Source organism: Triturus cristatus, chromosome 3_1, assembly GCF_964204655.1.
Source record: "Triturus cristatus chromosome 3_1, aTriCri1.1, whole genome shotgun sequence".
NCBI lineage: Eukaryota > Metazoa > Chordata > Amphibia > Caudata > Salamandridae > Triturus > Triturus cristatus.
In genome coordinates this window covers 866,816,959-866,834,684 of record NC_140583.1, presented here as the reverse complement: position 1 = coordinate 866,834,684, position 17,726 = coordinate 866,816,959, and the positions used below count along the sequence as shown (strand labels likewise).

The window sequence follows — 17,726 nt, the reverse complement described above, 5'->3', positions numbered from 1 at the left end:
TCAAGTTTCGAAATTATTGTCACCGACCTGTCTGATAGACTCCTGTGTTAGCAAATTAATCCATTATCCATTACACTTGGTCACCTCTTTCCACTCCTGAGCTTTCGTTTAAAAAAGAAATTAATTCTGGGAGTTTTCGTTTTCGTACTGTTTAATTGGACTAACAAATCTAAAAACAATTATTTGTTAAGTTCGGATGGAAAAGAGGTTTTCGACGACTAACACGGGGACATCGCGTAACCTCAAACTTGCCTCCAACCAATATGTTCACGAAACTTACAACAGCCAAACAGTAAAAGCTGCATGAGATCTGAAACAGAAACGCAATAAGTAGGAAAGCTATAAGCTTTTCCTTTTTGGCTGTTGTAAGTTTCGAAAACATATTGGTTGGACATGCATGTTAAACTATATTCGCACCGCCGTCGTTTGCAATAGAGAAGAAACACCATTCTATGGACGCCATGTAAATATTTGTTTCTAAAATATAGATACACGGTTTCGTTGTATATTGTTTCTATTAACTGGGATGGGCTAATCAGCTTCATGACACATGATTAGCATCCGAAATGAAAATAATCGTAAATTTTTATTATATCTGAATGTCGCAGTTTATTTATTTCTCTTCTCTTCGTCTTGTTTGCCTTTATTTTTTTCATTCATTTACATTATATCTTTCCCGTCTAAACGGCCAAATGCAAATGATAAGTAATAAATCCTAGATAAATAACGATCGCATTAAATTTACAAAATTGTCTAACCGTGGTCGTATTTTTCACAAACTCTATACTTGTAAGTGTTAAAGGAATAAATAAAACAACAAAGGACTGGTTGTGATATGTGCGCGCGCTCTTCCCTGTGTGTATTACATTCCAAGGCGTTCACCTGCATGTGATTGCGATAAATCTGCGACTGAATGTGTAATGCGCGTCCCTGGGGTGGCGGTCTGTGCAGCCTCTCATCCAGTGCACCCCGGCTCTGACGGCTCGTTTGTCCCCCAGATTTACTGCCTGCGAAGAACGGCGAGGAGTCGACCATGCAGTTCCTGCTCGAGGTGGTTGACATTCTCCTGAACTACGTGCGCAAGACGTTCGACAGGTCCACCAAGGTGCTCGACTTCCACCACCCGCACCAGCTGCTGGAAGGCATGGAGGGCTTCAACCTGGAGCTGTCCGACAACCCCGAGTCGCTGGAGCAGATCCTGGTGGACTGCAGGGACAGCCTCAAGTACGGAGTGCGCACAGGTACGCACGCTGACGCCGCGCGGCTGCGTGTGTGCGCGCGGGGCGCGGTGCATTGTGTGCCAATGCAATGCCCACACACCACCAATGCTTACTTTAACACTCATCACCCAGGCCGCCAAAGCCCTGATGCCTAGAACACACAAGCACTGAGGGCAGTAATACACACCACACAGACCACCACTGCTCTGCTGCAATAAGAAAAGCGGCAATGCGCATAATTGGTCTTAACACACACCAGCCCGTAACACGCATCCCGCATTATAAGGCTGTCCTGCCCCACCTTACACACATTGGTAATGCCATCACCTCTACCGCCCAAATCACACACTAACGAAGGTGACTGCATCAGTCATTCGTGCCATAAACCCTACTACCGGAACGCACACCGCCAGTGGTGACCGTAAAATATATCAAACATTCCAACATTGTAGTCCTGCCCAGAAAACACACACGCAGGGCTGACACGAACACATATTACATATTCAACCTGAAATTCTGAGAGTAATACTTATGCACACACGCAATGGCTGTCCTACTGCCTAGAACATACCAGCAATTCTGACTTGATCAGGCTTCACACATACAATCACTGCCCTAATGCCCAGAGTACACGCGATACCAACAGTATCATACAGTGTGGTCACTGCCCCACTGTCCAGAACACACGCCAGTAACGCTAGCACTGACCCGCATCACACCTGCCATCAGCCCAACTGCCCCGAACACACACCAGCAATGCTTTCTGACAATTCGCTTTACAAATGCCACCAGCCATACTGCCCAGAACCAAGCCCAGCAATGCAAACAGCAGCACCTGTCGTCGCTGCCCTACTGCCCCGAACATACACACACTTTAGACCGTAGGGCGTCACACCTGCTACCCCGTGTATCTCGCTGAAAGGTTTAATGAAACATTTTTTATTTACAAAACACACCTGCCTGCTTGAATCTGGAGACTTCACTGCGAAAATGTTATGAAAAAGATAGTGGTTATAGGGAAATTACAGACTTCCCTTCTGGTGGCCAGGTTTCAGATGTGCACTTACCCCAGAGGAGCCGGTAAAGAGGAAAAGCAGACCCCTTGCCCCTTCCCCGAAGATACGTTTCAGCATAGCCAGGCCACACATGGGAAACGTCAACTTTTTCTCCAGGGCCACGGGTTCAGAAGAGGAGCCCCCCTCTCTTCCACATCACACAACGAGGGAGTTACTGCCCGGTGTGTCCGAGCTCGGCTGTCTTCAGACCATGCACTAATTCGTAGAATTTTCGAGTTAATGTATGAGCTGAAAACGCGAAAAGGAAACGCGCAGCTCTTGCCTGCATTGTGGACAGTGCTTTGCCGAAAAAGAAACTAGTAGATCGAAGCAGTGTGTGACTGCACACATCTGCGTGGAGGGTTCCTTTGGCTCCCCATGCCTCCCTCCAAAGGGGTGTCCTCAGGGGGTGCACTGACGGCACCACTTCCTATGTGGGCACAATCAGTGCACCACCTCATGGATTACTTTGCCACTGCGCCCTCATCTTTAATACAGCGCAGGCAGTGGCGTAGCTAGGGGGTAGGGGGCAAGGTCAGTCCACCCCGGGCAACACTGTTTTTGGGTGTGGTGGAGGTGAGCAAGTCGTGTCTACCACCACCATCCCCCCGCGACAAGTCATCCATCGGCCATCCATCATGGAACAGAGTGTCCATCGACCGCCTCTCCCACTCTTACCTGCACCAGGCAGCAAATTTAGGGTCCCCCTAGCAGGTGGCGGTAGGTCTAGCCACGCCACAGAGCAAAGATGCAAAGGCAAAAGGTTCCCTCATTTGCATGGGGCAATGAAGATCAGGACTTCACATACCTCTACCAGTGCCTTGCACTCACAAAAGTCATTGACCAAGAGGCAAACCACAATCCAGGCATTATGACTGTCCTTCGTGTGGTCAGTCCAGTGGAAGATCACTCACACCGTAGAAGGCTAAACAGATATCCAAGGAGACCAGTGCTTAATTTGCAAAATATTAAGTGCCAGGACCCTGATCAGGAGGCCACTGCGGCTTGCACCACCCATTGTCCCGTCATCGCTGCCAATGACATCACCAAAACAACTACTAACCATCTCTCTCGCCTGCAAGTGTGACAGTTCAGATTACTCCAGGTCTCCAAAGCAAAATGAATGGCTGAGGAGGCCGGTATTAGTATTTTTTTTAATGTATATTGTATTTTTAAACAACTGTTGTCCTGTTCATCTCTAAATTAGACAAGCAGCGCCACCATGTGGTAGAGTATCATAAGAGTGGTGATGACAATTAACTGCCTGTGCCAAGCACCAGAAACCAATTAAGTGCCAGTGCCGGTGCTCGGCAACGGAAACCACCAGCTCAAATTAATCACTGAGGGAGATAGCAAATGAATTTCATGCCAGCTGGTATAACACCACCACCGTGAGAGACACAGTCTTTAGCCCTCCATCTATCTGAGTTAGATATTCCCTTGAGTCTCCAGAGTCCAGACCTCTATCGTAACAAAGATCCCTGCAGCCCCCACAGTGTGGGGGGGGCGTGCCCGAGCTTCAGGGGGCCCCCTCAGCACAGTACCCTGGCCTGGAAGCTCCTCAGTGAGTACAGAGGGGGGTTCCATGTACTTTGCAGGCGGGGACACTTCACGTTTCGTTACACCAGTGCTCTAGGATCTCTTGTGTAAACAATATTACTTTATTTCCCAAAGTACCATACCGAGTGGCTGGACATTGAACGCTAACCTCACTATAATGGGGAGTTCTTCAGGAGGTCATCGTGGCAGTTCAGGATATGTCATCAGTTCATCAAAAGATGTGGTGAAGAGCTCCTCTGAGGGTTATTGCCATAGTACCTCACTGTGCTTCTCATCATTGCTGTGCCTCTCTGGATAGAAGCTTGATGCTCAACAGAAAATAATGGCTCTTCATTTATATGGCTCTATTATAACTTGGGTAAATGGTGAGATAATCAATATGAAAGCAAAAGCAAACAAATGCAAGACTGTTGTCTAGTGAAAAAGAAATAGTGCAAAAGACCACACGGTACACGTCCCACACGTGATGATTTTTGCTCTGGTGAGTTTAAAAACACCCTATGAAAATGTCACAATACCACAGTAGCAAAATCTTTGCCACTGCATGCTGAAGCAGCAAACTAAGAGAACAGTGGGAAACCAAATTATCAGCAGCCGTTGCCCCCACTAATACGCAATTGCCAACTCCTGTGCCCCCCACCATCTTGCACAGAACAGGTAAACTCTCAGATTCAAAGGATCACTTCAAAGCATACCTCATATGACCCTACGCCCCCTGTACTTACACCAGCTATTTCTAGAGCTAGGCACTCTTATGTTAAATAAAAGAGCAGTGTAAGAGGTTTTGCAGTATTAAAGGTACAAATAATGTACTTCAGGTACTTTCTTGTAAGGAAGAGAAGCCAGAGTTCAGACCCAACTCAACTTCAAAACAGCAAACAGATGTAAACAATCAGAATGTTATTATTGAAAGTGTTCTTCTCATGCAATACTTGATGGGGAATGGTGGTCACCTCACAAAGTGGTTGGCTCATGGAATTAAATCACACACAGCAACATCAAATAACATAACCTTAGAGAGAAATGGAGCACTGATGTGGGGAGGGCACTCCTGGACAAGGAGTGGAGAACTATACTTTAATACCCCAGGAAAGTGTCCCGAAACCCGAAGTTTAAATTTATTCAACGAATGATCTTACATCGGGCCTATCTGTCCCCTCATAAATTGAGTGTCATGTTTGCTGATGTGCCTGATGTGTGCCCCCGCTGTCAGGAGTCAGATGCTCCATCAAATACTTCGAGAAATAGGGTCAAAGGGATATTTTAACGACCTGCCCTAGTTCTTATCCCTAAATATACTATATCAATAACACAAGGAACCGGGGGTCTCGTAATAATGTAAAGAAGCAAGTGGAAAAAGTGAAAAAGTGAAAGAACAGGAGTATTATGAAAAAAGCAAAACAAAGAACCCTTGAGCAGAGCTTGGATTCCCATCAATTCTTTCCGTGATCAGTATCATCATCTGGTCATCCACCCAATTGAAGGATATGCCTTTTGATCATAGAGACTATCTTCTTGGGAAACACTCTCTCACTCGGGTAAACAAGGGGAGCCAGACACAGAGACCAAGAAAAACGTTTGTTTCTATAATCAGTGATCAAGAAGAACTTGTGCAGTGCAGAAAATAGTGAGTGCAATATTTAAAAAGAGTTGTTTGGAGAAAAACAAATTTTTTATTCCAAAAAATCCCCTCACACTCTCATTAAAAACAGTGCAAATAGCAGTGTTACCAAATAACTGCTAGCTATTAAGGTCGACATGTTTCAACCATCCGGGTAAAGTACCCAAGGCTTTCTTCAGGACCTATGTTTGTCAGAGAATTGCTACTGCATCGCTATACCAAAACAAAATCAACTAGAGTGTCAAAAGTAAAAAGTATAATAAATGTTATCACAAAAAGGTTGGAATAAATACAACCGTACTTAGTTCAGATCCTCCGCTTCAAGGGGTGCAGATGACACCTGAATAAAACAAAACATTAATCACCACTAATTCCTAGTTTCATTCACTTACAAAAGGACCAACAGGTCTCTACAGTCTTTATCATCCTGGACTCTCCAGTTACTTAACCAGTAATGCCAGTGAGCATATAAGCATATTTTGCTTACCTGCTACCATGCTTCACTTGATATGGTCATGTCCGAGCCTGATACAGTACTGGTTTACAATACATACAATACTCAATACAGTAGCGCCGGGGAGAGGAAGAGACACTTTAGAATGCTGTCTATTAGGTATGACTATAAAAGCCAAAAGTGGTAATCCCACATCTCAATTCATTAATTTGCTGATGATACTTGCTAAAAGAACAATAACAATGCACTGGAAAGCGAGAAAACCTCCATCAATCATAGACTGGTACAACAAGGTAGCTAGATGGATTAGAGCTGAAGGTATAGAGCTGCAGAGGGAGGAAAAGCGTGGCCTACGCAAAAAACCTATTTCACTTGAATAGAATACTATGTTGGAGGAGTTCAAAGCGATAGATATCAATACATTTACATAGGATGGATGGTGAGGGAATGTAGTAGATGGGACTACATTGTTTGGTGCTAGAATACCCAGAATACGCCAAAATGTTACGCTTGGTAAATAACATGACTAATCTGACAGTAACAGCACCTGTGAAACTCAGTGTTATTGTCTGTTATAGTGCTAAATACAACTGCTATGGAAATGTTTGGTATTAGGATTGGTCTATATGTTAAATCAGGAACTGGACTATATGTTGTACTACATTGTATTCCATGAACCTCACCTATTTGAATGGCTAATTTCTGCGGTGAAATACTGTTAAAGTGGGGAGGATCCATGCATAACAAATATCAGAGGAATTGTTTGATACATCGGATGTTATATGTTAACCTCATGTATGAAAATACGAACTGTCAAAATGATGACACACTGCATAATGACAAACTGTTTTGAACATGACCAAAATGTAATAAAATATGTTTAAAAAAAAAGAAAGTGTTCTTCTCACAGTAGGGGTGAAAGTACTAGATGTGCACTACAGCCCGAAGACTGGCATTTCCATTAGCCTCCTGTTCAAGCACATAGAGAAATGTTCAATTTCAAGTTCACAAATCTGTACTACCAGTGCATGATTCTCTTCTTGAGTCTTAAGTTCACTCCTCACACCATTACCAAATGCATGACAGTGCTACTGGTCTATCTCGGAAAGAGGAAATATTTGTGTAGCCATTTCATCAAAATTGGATGCTCAAGGCCAGCATGCAAGATAAGCTCTTGAAGGACCTCAAGACCACTTCTAACTTACTTGAGGTCTATGGGGAGCCAGATATATATTAACAAATCAATATCCTATTCTTTCAAGTGCATTTAGTACTTGAGGCCTCCCTAGACAAAGTAAGCCATAGTGTATCATTCAGCGGAGAGGCTACCATCTCTGTGCCATCCATGCAAATATTCATCATAGAACTCCACCGGTTTCATCACTGCTGAGTTTGACTGTGTCCTCTATCCTCACTGCCCCTTATACATAACTGCACAAGAGACCCCTCCAGGAATGATTAGATGACCAGTGTTCCCAGATCTCAGGAAACTGAGAAGAGAACATAGCACTGTGTACCAAAACCTTAAAGCCTCTTCCCTGGTGTATTTAATAGACAATAGAAGATAAAATAAATAGAGTGAGACCTCTTCATGAATTTGCTTGAAATGAGTGCTGTCCATCTGGCCTCTAAACGGATGCGCCCCATTCTCTCTTCAAAAATAATATTGATTCAGACAGAAGACACAACCACAACATATTTATCTAAGCACGGAATGGGGGACTGAATCCAGGACTCTGCAATTCAAGGATCACAAGAAATTTGGGGAAGACAACTTGATATCCTTTAAAACCAACAGGTCTCCAGGAGCCTACACAATTCTGCTGGAAAGCTTTGATCTCTTTCAAGGATGGGGATGAATGATTTTACTAGTTTTGAATCCTTTCCAAGAGAAACAAATGTTTCGCATTCTTGTGCAATAACGCCATTGTGTCAATATATGTAAAAAAAAAAGGAGGGAGAAAAATCACTTTAATCATAGCAGCCCACTAGTACAATATACCTGAATAAAAGTGTGTTCACAAATGTGATCCTGGCAAATGCAAGCAAGTCTTGAAATGTATTGAAGTCGACTGAAAGGGCTTTCACCACTTAACACGTTTGCGTATGCCTTTGTCTACTTGGTAAAATAAATAATTGGACCAAAGAGAAATGCCCCAAGTGTTTTTTAAAGGATTTTAAACACAGTGGACTAACAGAACAAGTTACTTGCCTTCAGTAATGACTTATCTGGTAGAGACTTTATCTAGCTGCAGATTCCTTACCTTAAAATATTCGCCAGGCATCAGACTGGATCCAGAAATTTTTGATGAGCAGTATGCCTGTGTGCATTGTTCGGCATCACATGGTGCCGGCAGCGTCATCCAAACCGGAAGTGACGTGTGGTGCTTATATAAGCGCAACCCGGCGTGCTGACGTCAGTTCTTTTCTTTTCGACCCAGTCAGCGCATATCTGGAGAGAGCAACCCGAGGATTGCTGCGCCAAACATCCTAAGGCACTGAAGAAGCAGTCCCTCAAGCTCCTTGTCACTCGACGCCGACCAACTCTGCGACAGTCCAGATCTCGGTCAAGTCGAAGGTCCCAAGATCGTTTGTGAAGGCGTACCTGGCGATATTCGTCCCACTCCAAATTGTCGGGGAAGTTCTACAAAAAGAAAGAGTAGTCAAAGAGGTCTTCAATTTTGCCACGCAAATCTGCAAACAAGTCATAGGGCCATCGGCACTCATGGCCCAGCTCTGTAGTGGAGCTTGAGCCTGGACCGTCTCCATTCCTGCATGAGTTTCCCAGGAGCCATTGTGACCCCCACCCAACTCAAAGAATTTTATGACGCCATGCGCCTCATCTTTGGATGGCCCAACACCTATAGAGCGCTCATGGGCCCCAGGGGTCTGGAAGGGGTCCCTACATGTTTTCTGGTGGTGGGCACGCCCTCAGTGACATTCGGGCCCCAGGTATCCAGTGGCAGATCCAAGCAGGGCCAGTCGAGCGACTTCGACCTTCTGCAGCGCCTGCTTCAGGACCGACCCCTCCGGTGCCACTGACACCCACCAGTGGTGCAGCTTCCATCATCATTCTCGACTCAAATACGGAGCCGGAAGGGTATCGTCTGATGCTGGCTCCAGAGGGGACTGCGGGCAAACTCCCCATATTGGAACCAGTGCATGAAAGGCCTGGGTGATGATTGAGAGGGGTCTGTGGACCCTTATGAATATCACTAGAAGATCCAGGGGACACCTGGTATGAAGTTCTGCCGAATGCGGGTGGGCTGGACACCTCCATAGACACTGGCATGGTCTCTGCCCAACCGTGGCTACGGAGGAGGGTGCCTCATTTGCAATGATGATGTGGAGGGCAGATGATGACTTGAACGTTCCGCTATCCTCAGTGGCATTTAAGACAAACGTATTGATGAAGGTGCGTCAGCTGGGGGTTGTCCCCAGCTAACCATTACTCCCATTTAATGATGCTCTTACTGACATCCTACTTGGGGTCTGGTCCAAGCCCTGTACAAGGGTTCTGTGCATAAGACAATTGCCTACTCCTATCATCCCGCCCCAGGGGACCCCAATTTCTTCACTCAGCACACATCCCAGAAAGATTGGTGGACCAGGACTCCACCTCCAAAATCAAACCTGGCGCATTCCCTACCACTCCACTGGATAGGGAATCCAAAGGCTGGATACCTTTGAGAAGAGGATGTTCTCTTCAGCTAGCCTGGCACTGAGATCAGTGAGAACCGTGTGCCTCGTGGGCCGATACTCCCATACAATCTGCGACTCAGTTGCCCAAGTGCTGCCCATGGTCTCGGAGGAGGCCCGAGGCATACTCTCTCAAGCAATTGCTGATGGGAGGGATGCAGCCACATTTACCATAAGACGTGGACTGGACATGAAAGACTCGCTGGGCTGAGCGATTTCATTGTCAGTGGCTGTTAGGTGCTACACCTGTTCGAGAACCACTGGTTTTTCAGGTGATGTCCAGGCCTCGTTCATGGACATGCCCTTTGATGGCTCCCATCTGTTTGGAGAGAAGGCGGACTCAGTGCTGGAGTGCTTTAAGGATAGAAGGGCTATGGCCTGGTCCTTGGGCCTTTCCATTGCCCCTTGCCAACCCCAGTCCTCCATCCGCACCTTGTATGGCCACTGAAGGGGCTTCCAACTGCATTTCTACACTCCCAGTAACCACGGGCAGCACGTTTCACCATCTTTGTGGCAGAGAACATCGTTCCCACAGACCACATAGGACAGGTAGCCAGAAGTCAGGCCAGTCTACCAACACCCCCAGCAGTCACAGCCTCCAATCCCCATTAGTTTGCCCTCAGACCATCATGGGCATCCAGTGGGGGCAGGATACACCATCACCGACACCACTGGAGGTCAACAACATCTGACAGTTGTGTTTTGCAGCTCGTCCAAAGAGGCTACTCCCTCCCCTTTGTGACCAGCCCTCCACCCATGCCACCCACCTACGACAGGCTGATGGAGGACCACTTTATCCTTACCCCATCAGAAAGTGTTGGCTCCCTAGGCCAAGGGAGCTGTAGAGAGGGTGCTGGCATCAAAAGTAGGTTGTGGTTGCTATTCCCGCTACTTTCTGGTCCCTTCTCAACCGCTTCCTGAAAAAGGGAATATCAAGATGCTAACGCTCATGCAAGTCCTGTCTGCCCTAGACCTGGGAAACTTGATTGTAGCATTGGACTTGCAGGACATATATTTCCACTTCCCCTTCTGCCTGCTCACAGACGTTATGTACGGTTCACGGTAGGACAAGTGCTCTTTCAGTTTGCCGTGCTTCCCTTCAGCCTTACCAGTGCCCCTAGGGTGTTCACCAAGGTGATGGCGGTGGTTGCAACACACTTCTGAAGGTCAGGGGTTCCAATCTTCCCCTTCCTCGACGATTGGCTGTTGGAGGTGGGCTTGCCACAGGCAGTCATCTGCCACCTCCAGACTACTGTGAACCTTCTGCACTTGCTGGGGTTCACAATCAACATGTCAAAGTCACACTTGACTCCCTCTCAGACTCTCCCTTTCATCAGAGCTGTCCTGGAAACACTGCAGTTTTGGGCCTATCCTCTCGAGGAGCAAGTCTGTGATATTCTGATACTAATGTTTCAGCCTCTATCCTGAATTTCTGTGAGACTGACCCTGTGGTTGTAGTGCCTCATGGCCTCCTCCATCCTGCTTGCAACACATGCCAACGGGCATATGCACGTTCTACAGTGGGACCTGAAGTCCCACTGGGCGCAACATCAGGGGAACCTCTCCGACATGGTCCAGATCTCAAAGGTAACTGCAAAAGACCAGCAGCGGTGGCTGATGAACTGCGATTGGGTCCGTGGCAGACCCCTCTCCCTTCCCAAACCAGAGCTGACTGTTGTGACAGATATGTCACTCCTGGGCTAGGGTGGCAATCTGGAAAAGATGCAGATCAGAGGACTCTGATCTCTGATGGATTCCGGGCTCCACCTCAGTCTGTTGGAGCTGCAGGCGATTTGGTTGGCATTGAAAGCCTTTCTCCCTTCACTCAGGGGAAGGCTGGTACAGGTGTTAACAGACAACACCATCGCCATGTGGTATGGCAACAAACAGGGTAGGGTGGGGTCTTGAACACTTTGTCAAGAGGTTTTCCCCTCTAGACATGGCGGGAAAACCAGGGTATATCCCTAGTGGTTCAACACCAGGCAGGCTCTCTGAACACCACAGCAGACAAACTCAACCATCAATTTATAGCGTATCACAAATGGCGTCTTCATCCAAAAGTGGCGCAAGGTCGCTTCCAAGAGTGGGGAGATCCTTAGTTAGAACTGTTCACCTATGCCGAGAATGTGTAATGTCAGCAGTTTTGCATGCTGGAGTTTCCAAGGCAGATCTCACTCTGAGACACTTTTCGTCTTGAGTGGAGCTCCGGCCTCCTGTGTGCCTTCCTGCTAATACCACTCCAGAGTTCTCAAGAAGATCAGGAATGACCAGGTCCAAGTCCTTGTGGCTCCGGATTGGGCATGGGAGGGACTGGAATCCCGAGCTTGTGAGCATGAGCATTGGTCCTTCTATCAGGCTGCCTCTTTATGTGGATCTTCTGTCACAGCAGCAGGGCAGGGTTCTGCACCCAAACCTGAAAATGCTTCGCTTTCATTTGTAGAGTTTGAGCGGCGACAGTTGACAGCTTTTGACCTTCTGCCCGAAGTCTGCAATGTTATCTTTGCAGCCAGGCGCCCCTCCACAAAAATGGTATATGCCTTCCTTTGGAGCAAGTTCGTGGCATGGTGCTTAGCTTTACATGTTGACCCTCAATCTGCACCCCTTTCCCAGACTCTTTTGCTCATTCTTACTTTAGCCCAGAAGGGCTCTGCTTTGGGCACGTTGAAAGGTTATCTTTTTGCCATTTCAGCATTTTTGTGGCTGCCAATCAGCCATCCCTTTTCAAATCCCTTATTGTATATAGGTCCCTGTAAGGTCAACAGCATATGTTCCCACCAGTGCTTTTTAATATGCCCCAGTGTGACCTCAACCTGGTTCTCACTTTTCTGTTAAGCACTCCCTTTGAGCCACACCTCAAGTGTCCACGCTGGCTTCTCACCATCAAAATTGACTTCCTGGTGGCTATAACATCTGCCCAAAGGGTCAGTGAGATATAGGCACTGTCTGCAAATCTTCCATATCTTACCTCTACCCAGACAAACCGGTTCTGCAAACTTGAGCATCCTTCTTACCCAAGGTATTAACTCCTTTCCTTGTAAGCCAGTCCATCACATTTTTTTTTTTTTTTTAGTTTTTTTTTTTAGCGTTTTAAATAATTTATTTGAGACTCCACAATGTGCCTGGGCTGTTGACTTTGTTGTTAGTTTTGTGCTACATTTGTACATTCTACAGAAGCAGGCCTGTTTTGTCCATCACGTTTTTAAGCTTTACCTCACTTCTCTAAAGAGGAGATACTCCACCGACTGGACCCAAAAAGAGCATTGTCATTCTACCTTGATCATACGTGGGAGTTCGGGTGGATGATCAACTCTTCATGGAGCATGTCAGGACAAAGTAATGAAGGGTGGTGCAGAAGTGGACCATCTAGCAATGGATAGTGCTCTGTATCAAAATATGCTACGCATTGGCCGAAAAGTAACCAATTAGGATTTGCGTGCTCAATCTGCCAAATCTGTAAACATTGCATTAGCCCGCAGATTTCCTGTCCTGGAGGTCCTGGGCTTTCTTGCACATGTTTACAAAACACTACTGCCTGGACAGTCTGTTCTGGTGTGATGGTCCCTTTCCCGTTCGGTCCTAGAGGACTTTCTAGTCTAATCCACATCGCAGCCCCATCACCAGGGAGGTAATGCATAGGTATCTATTCTAAGGTAACGAATCTGCGGCTAGAAGTCTCTTTTAGATGAACAAGTTACTTACCTTCGGTAATTCCTTATCTGGTAGAGACTGGATCTAGGCACAGATTTCTTACAGACCCTTCCTTTACCTGCTCTGCAAACGGATTATAGTGTAAGGGAATTACCCTTTCAAGGGCTCTAGCTTCGCACACCAGTGATCAGTGTTCCTCATGACTCCGCGATTCTGGTGTGGAAAGTTGCGAAAAGAAACTAACGTCAATGTGCTGGGGTGGCGCCTAGGTAAGCACAGTGCATGTCACTTCTGGTGCGGACAACGCCACCAACCTCATGCGGAGCCGATGATGCCACCTACAGGCGCGCAAGGGTTCTGCTTACCAAAAGTTTCCAGATCCAGTCTGACACCTGGGGAATTTTCTAAGGTAAGGATCTGCGGCTAAAAGACTCTATCAGATGCATCTTTCAGCTGGCCAATCAGGAGATGAATAGACTGCCTTTAAAATAATCACAGAATTTTAGTCATACATTAACAATCCAGACACAGATAAGCCTTCACGAACAATATAGTGGCTCAATCAGTACAAGCAGGTTTTCGAAATATGTTGATTATTTGCAACTCTGTTCTTCACCCTCTGAACATTCATTTTATACAAAAACTTACCACTAGTTTCATAAAGAGGCCTTATGAAGATCACAATCTCATGCCACGCATATGATTCAATATTCACACTGACTGTAGGGGCACCCATTGCCCCTAGGCTCTGTTCGGTACTTCAGATGATGATTGAGATACCAACAAATTTAGGATAAACAAAAACCAGTCCAAATGTATGTAGTGGGGAATTGGCAAAAACAATGTACAGATACCATTTCTGCTTAGTTCGAAAACCCTTATAGAAAAACAGTGACAAAGGGAGAAAACAGGTATGAAAAGGAATATGCAAGAGTGAAACAAAGAGAAAGGAAGCGTGGGGTGGTGGAATAAATATGCATGAGGTGGACAGTTGGGTATTTGCTAACCCCAACATTTGTCACCGCCTAGCTGGATTCTTAGTAAAATTCTAGTCCCCCATGCTTATTTTCTTTTGACAAATTAAGCACCACAAAAGCACAACCAGCAACCCTGCACTATTGGATAACAAATACAGTTCTCTTCACCTAGAAAGCGCCTTCGCCGTCACAAGTGTTACCTAACAGCCAAATAAATGGCAATGCATGCAATTGTTTTTGGAAATGAAACTGAGCAATTTTTAAACCAATCACGCAATTTGACTAGGAGGACCACAGAAGACCGAATTGCAAGGCGCATAACATCCAGTTTGCAATCCCAACATGAAATAATCCACTCAAGATAATTTCTTTGTCGACCAGTCGTCGGCTCATGTCGCACAAGATTATTTTTTAAATCAGGTGTGCGCTCGCTTAAAAAGTTTTGGGAAATCGCGTAATGTGAAGTTTCTGGACTAACTTTGTAAGGCAGCAGCATGTCTTCCAGCCATACCATACAGCTCAGATACTGTACGCCAGCATCACTTAGCCCATCAGTACCTTTCACTTCAGTTTCCTACTCTGATCTATTCCCCTCAGCAGCACCATACTGCTCACTGTAGTATTGTAAGGCAGCATCACTCTGGTGAACATTACCCTCAGCTCATTTCCCGTATATAGGGCACAGTCATTCCTACCAGCAGCACTTTTAAGCTATGTATGCTACTCATCAAGGCCCATCCAGCTGAGTGTGTTACTATAATGCAGCTTAACTCCCCTCAGCAGCAACCTACGGCTCATTGTCCTATTGTATTGTATTGTATTGTAATTGCATTTATATAGCGCTTACTACCCCTGACGAGGCATCAAAGCGCTTTTTCGGTGAGTAGCACGCTATTCCGGAACCCATAAAGGATTAGTGTTCACCACTCTGTTCAACCCCACCATCCATCTCTATATCTTACTGTAGGGCAGCAACACTCAACCTGTGTCCTACTGCAAAGCAGCATTGCTCAACAGCACCTTGCAGCTCAGTGTGCTACTGGAACACTGCACTACTCAACTCACTGTTGTGTTCCTACTATCATAAGCGCCTGGGTGCTGTACTTTAGGGCGTCGGCTCCGCAGAGCACGTTACTGCATGTGTCCTATTTGCAGTGCTTAATTTGAGCCGGTGGTTTCCAGTGCTCGGCCCCAGAACTTAATTGATTACCGGTGCTCGGCACCGGCACTTAATTGTTAACACCGCACTTATGACACTCTGCCACATGGTGGTGCTGCTCATCTAATTGAGAGATGAGCAGAACAACGGTTGTTTATACATAAAATAAACATAAAAAATTACTAATACCTGCCTCCTCAGCCATTTTTTTGAATAATCTGAACTGTCGCACTTGCAGGCGAGAGAGATGGTTAGTTGTTGTTTTGGCAGCGATGACAGGGGTGATGGGGGTGCAAGCTGCAGCGGCCTCCTGATCAGGGCCCTGGCACTTATTTTTTTTTTACAAACTAAGCACTGCCTATTTGAATGCAGTGCTACATCAAGCACGGACATTCAATGAAAGAATTCTTTCCTTAAAGGTGTTAAAAAATGAAGTGCATTTTGTTGAGCGTACATCGAGAGCCACACGTAATTGAATAGACTGAATCACGTTGTTCGTGGCTGCAATTCATGATTTGATGGGGATGCTAATGAGATACCCACTTTTTTGGCCATTCGCCCTTCATAGACACACAACTTCCCACACTATTCCATTTATGTCCCTCTTCACAATTGTTCATGCTTAATTTATGCAGGTGATTGCAGGTGGCCGGCACCGCGACTTATTTTTGAGATCCGGGACTGTCATTGTCATACTTTGACTCAGTGCAAGAGCAAGTAAGACAGAAAAGGAAGAATGGTGGATAGGGTGACCAGATTTTGAAAAACAAAAATTGGGATATTTAGCAAAAATAGAAGATATACTACAATTTTATATCAACCGAGTAGCACAGAATGGCAGCGCTCATCAACACAAATATAGAAGAGGCACTACAGAAAATAAATAACATGCAATTTTCAAACCCAGTACATTTTAATTAAATTGCTTTCTTATACCAGTCACTAAAAAGCTTTGCTTCAGAACACATAAAAAAAGACATCGGACAGTTTTCAGTTGACATTCTCTAAAAACTCAGACATAAAGGAAATTTACTAAATCTGCTGGGACACCTGGTGAAAAACCGGGATTGTCTTGGCAAGTCAGGATGCCTGGACACTCTAACAAAGGAAGGGAAAGACATAAACACAATGGCGAAAGGAGAAAGCAAGGATGAAAAAGAACCTGCAAAAGTGAGATAAAGAGACAGGAAGTGTAAGGCATGGAGGAAAGAGGCAATTAATACTATCCAGCCTTGGTATTCAATGACACCACCCCTGGAGAAAACTTGCCGCCCATGCACTTATTTTGATCAAACTAAACACTGATTTTATGCACCTGTTTAGCGCCAGAGCATAATTCTTGCTGCAATGGATGCTTTTCAGCTGCAAGCAGGAAGAGTGCAAAAGAAAGTGCTGGACACAGATCGGTGTTATGGATCTAGAGGAGATTTATCAACATTTTGCATTACAAAAAGTAATCCAGACTGCTTCAAAATGTTTATTTGAGATTTTCTTTCTAGAGCAAAACTTTTGTTAGCCCTGGAAAGAAGCTCTAAAGCAGGCTTCTTAATCGAGCAGCTCTCCAGCGGCTTGTGAGTAGCTCTCCTGTGTGCAACCCAGTCTACTAAATTAAAACATTTTGCTTGGTTGAATTAATATATGTATACCGAAATCTAAAAATATGAATTCAAGACAAAAATATGTGTATTTTCAGAATCCGTAATTTTTCAAACGTATGTAAAACTGATATTTGAATGATAAAACATGCAGCATTGGGAGACTTATTTCAAATATTATTATCTTGGTATTATTACCTTAGTGCCTGGAGCATTGCAGGTGTGGCTGTTCTGTATTACCCTTGTTGAAGCATTCCAAACCAACCTTTTTTACATAACTGCTGGCAATCCTGCACTGAGCTGATCACGGCAGGTAATCTTGCATAGGGTGGTCTCTAATGCAATCTTGTCTGATGTGTACAACACTGATAATATTAGTAGCTCAGGAGGATTTTCATTGAACATAAGTAGCTTTTTTTACTGAGAAGATTAGAGACCCCTTCTCTAAAGTAATGCAAAGTGGTCCTACCACTGCTTTGTGTTGCTTTGGGGCAAAGGGGTGTCTCATAGACGGTACATCCACCCACCAATGATTTTTAACGCAATTCCCTATCTGCTGACATTTGTAGTGAGGGCTTTGCGGCAAAAGACAGTGCCTTGTTGAGGCTGGTGCTGAAAAGGAGAAATGTTTTTATTTCTCCAGACCTTTCTGACTTTGCGTGTGTGCTGCACTGTACAACACACACCCAAAATGGGAACAGTTTTAACATTTGTCTAAGCATAGTGTTTTGTACAAAC

At 45.3% G+C, this 17,726-nt stretch overlaps 1 protein-coding gene across 3 annotated transcripts in view; it reads left to right on the top strand.

The window, feature by feature from the left end:
* The window catches only part of GAD1 (glutamate decarboxylase 1), a 215,150-nt gene that overhangs the window by 55,183 nt on the left and 142,241 nt on the right, over window positions 1-17,726 (top strand). For all 3 annotated transcript variants that reach the window (XM_085645326.1, XM_085645327.1, XM_085645325.1), the window contains one exon: window positions 999-1,241. In XM_085645326.1, the coding sequence (XP_085501452.1) occupies window positions 999-1,241 (243 nt within the window). The remainder of the gene's footprint in view (window positions 1-998; window positions 1,242-17,726) is intronic.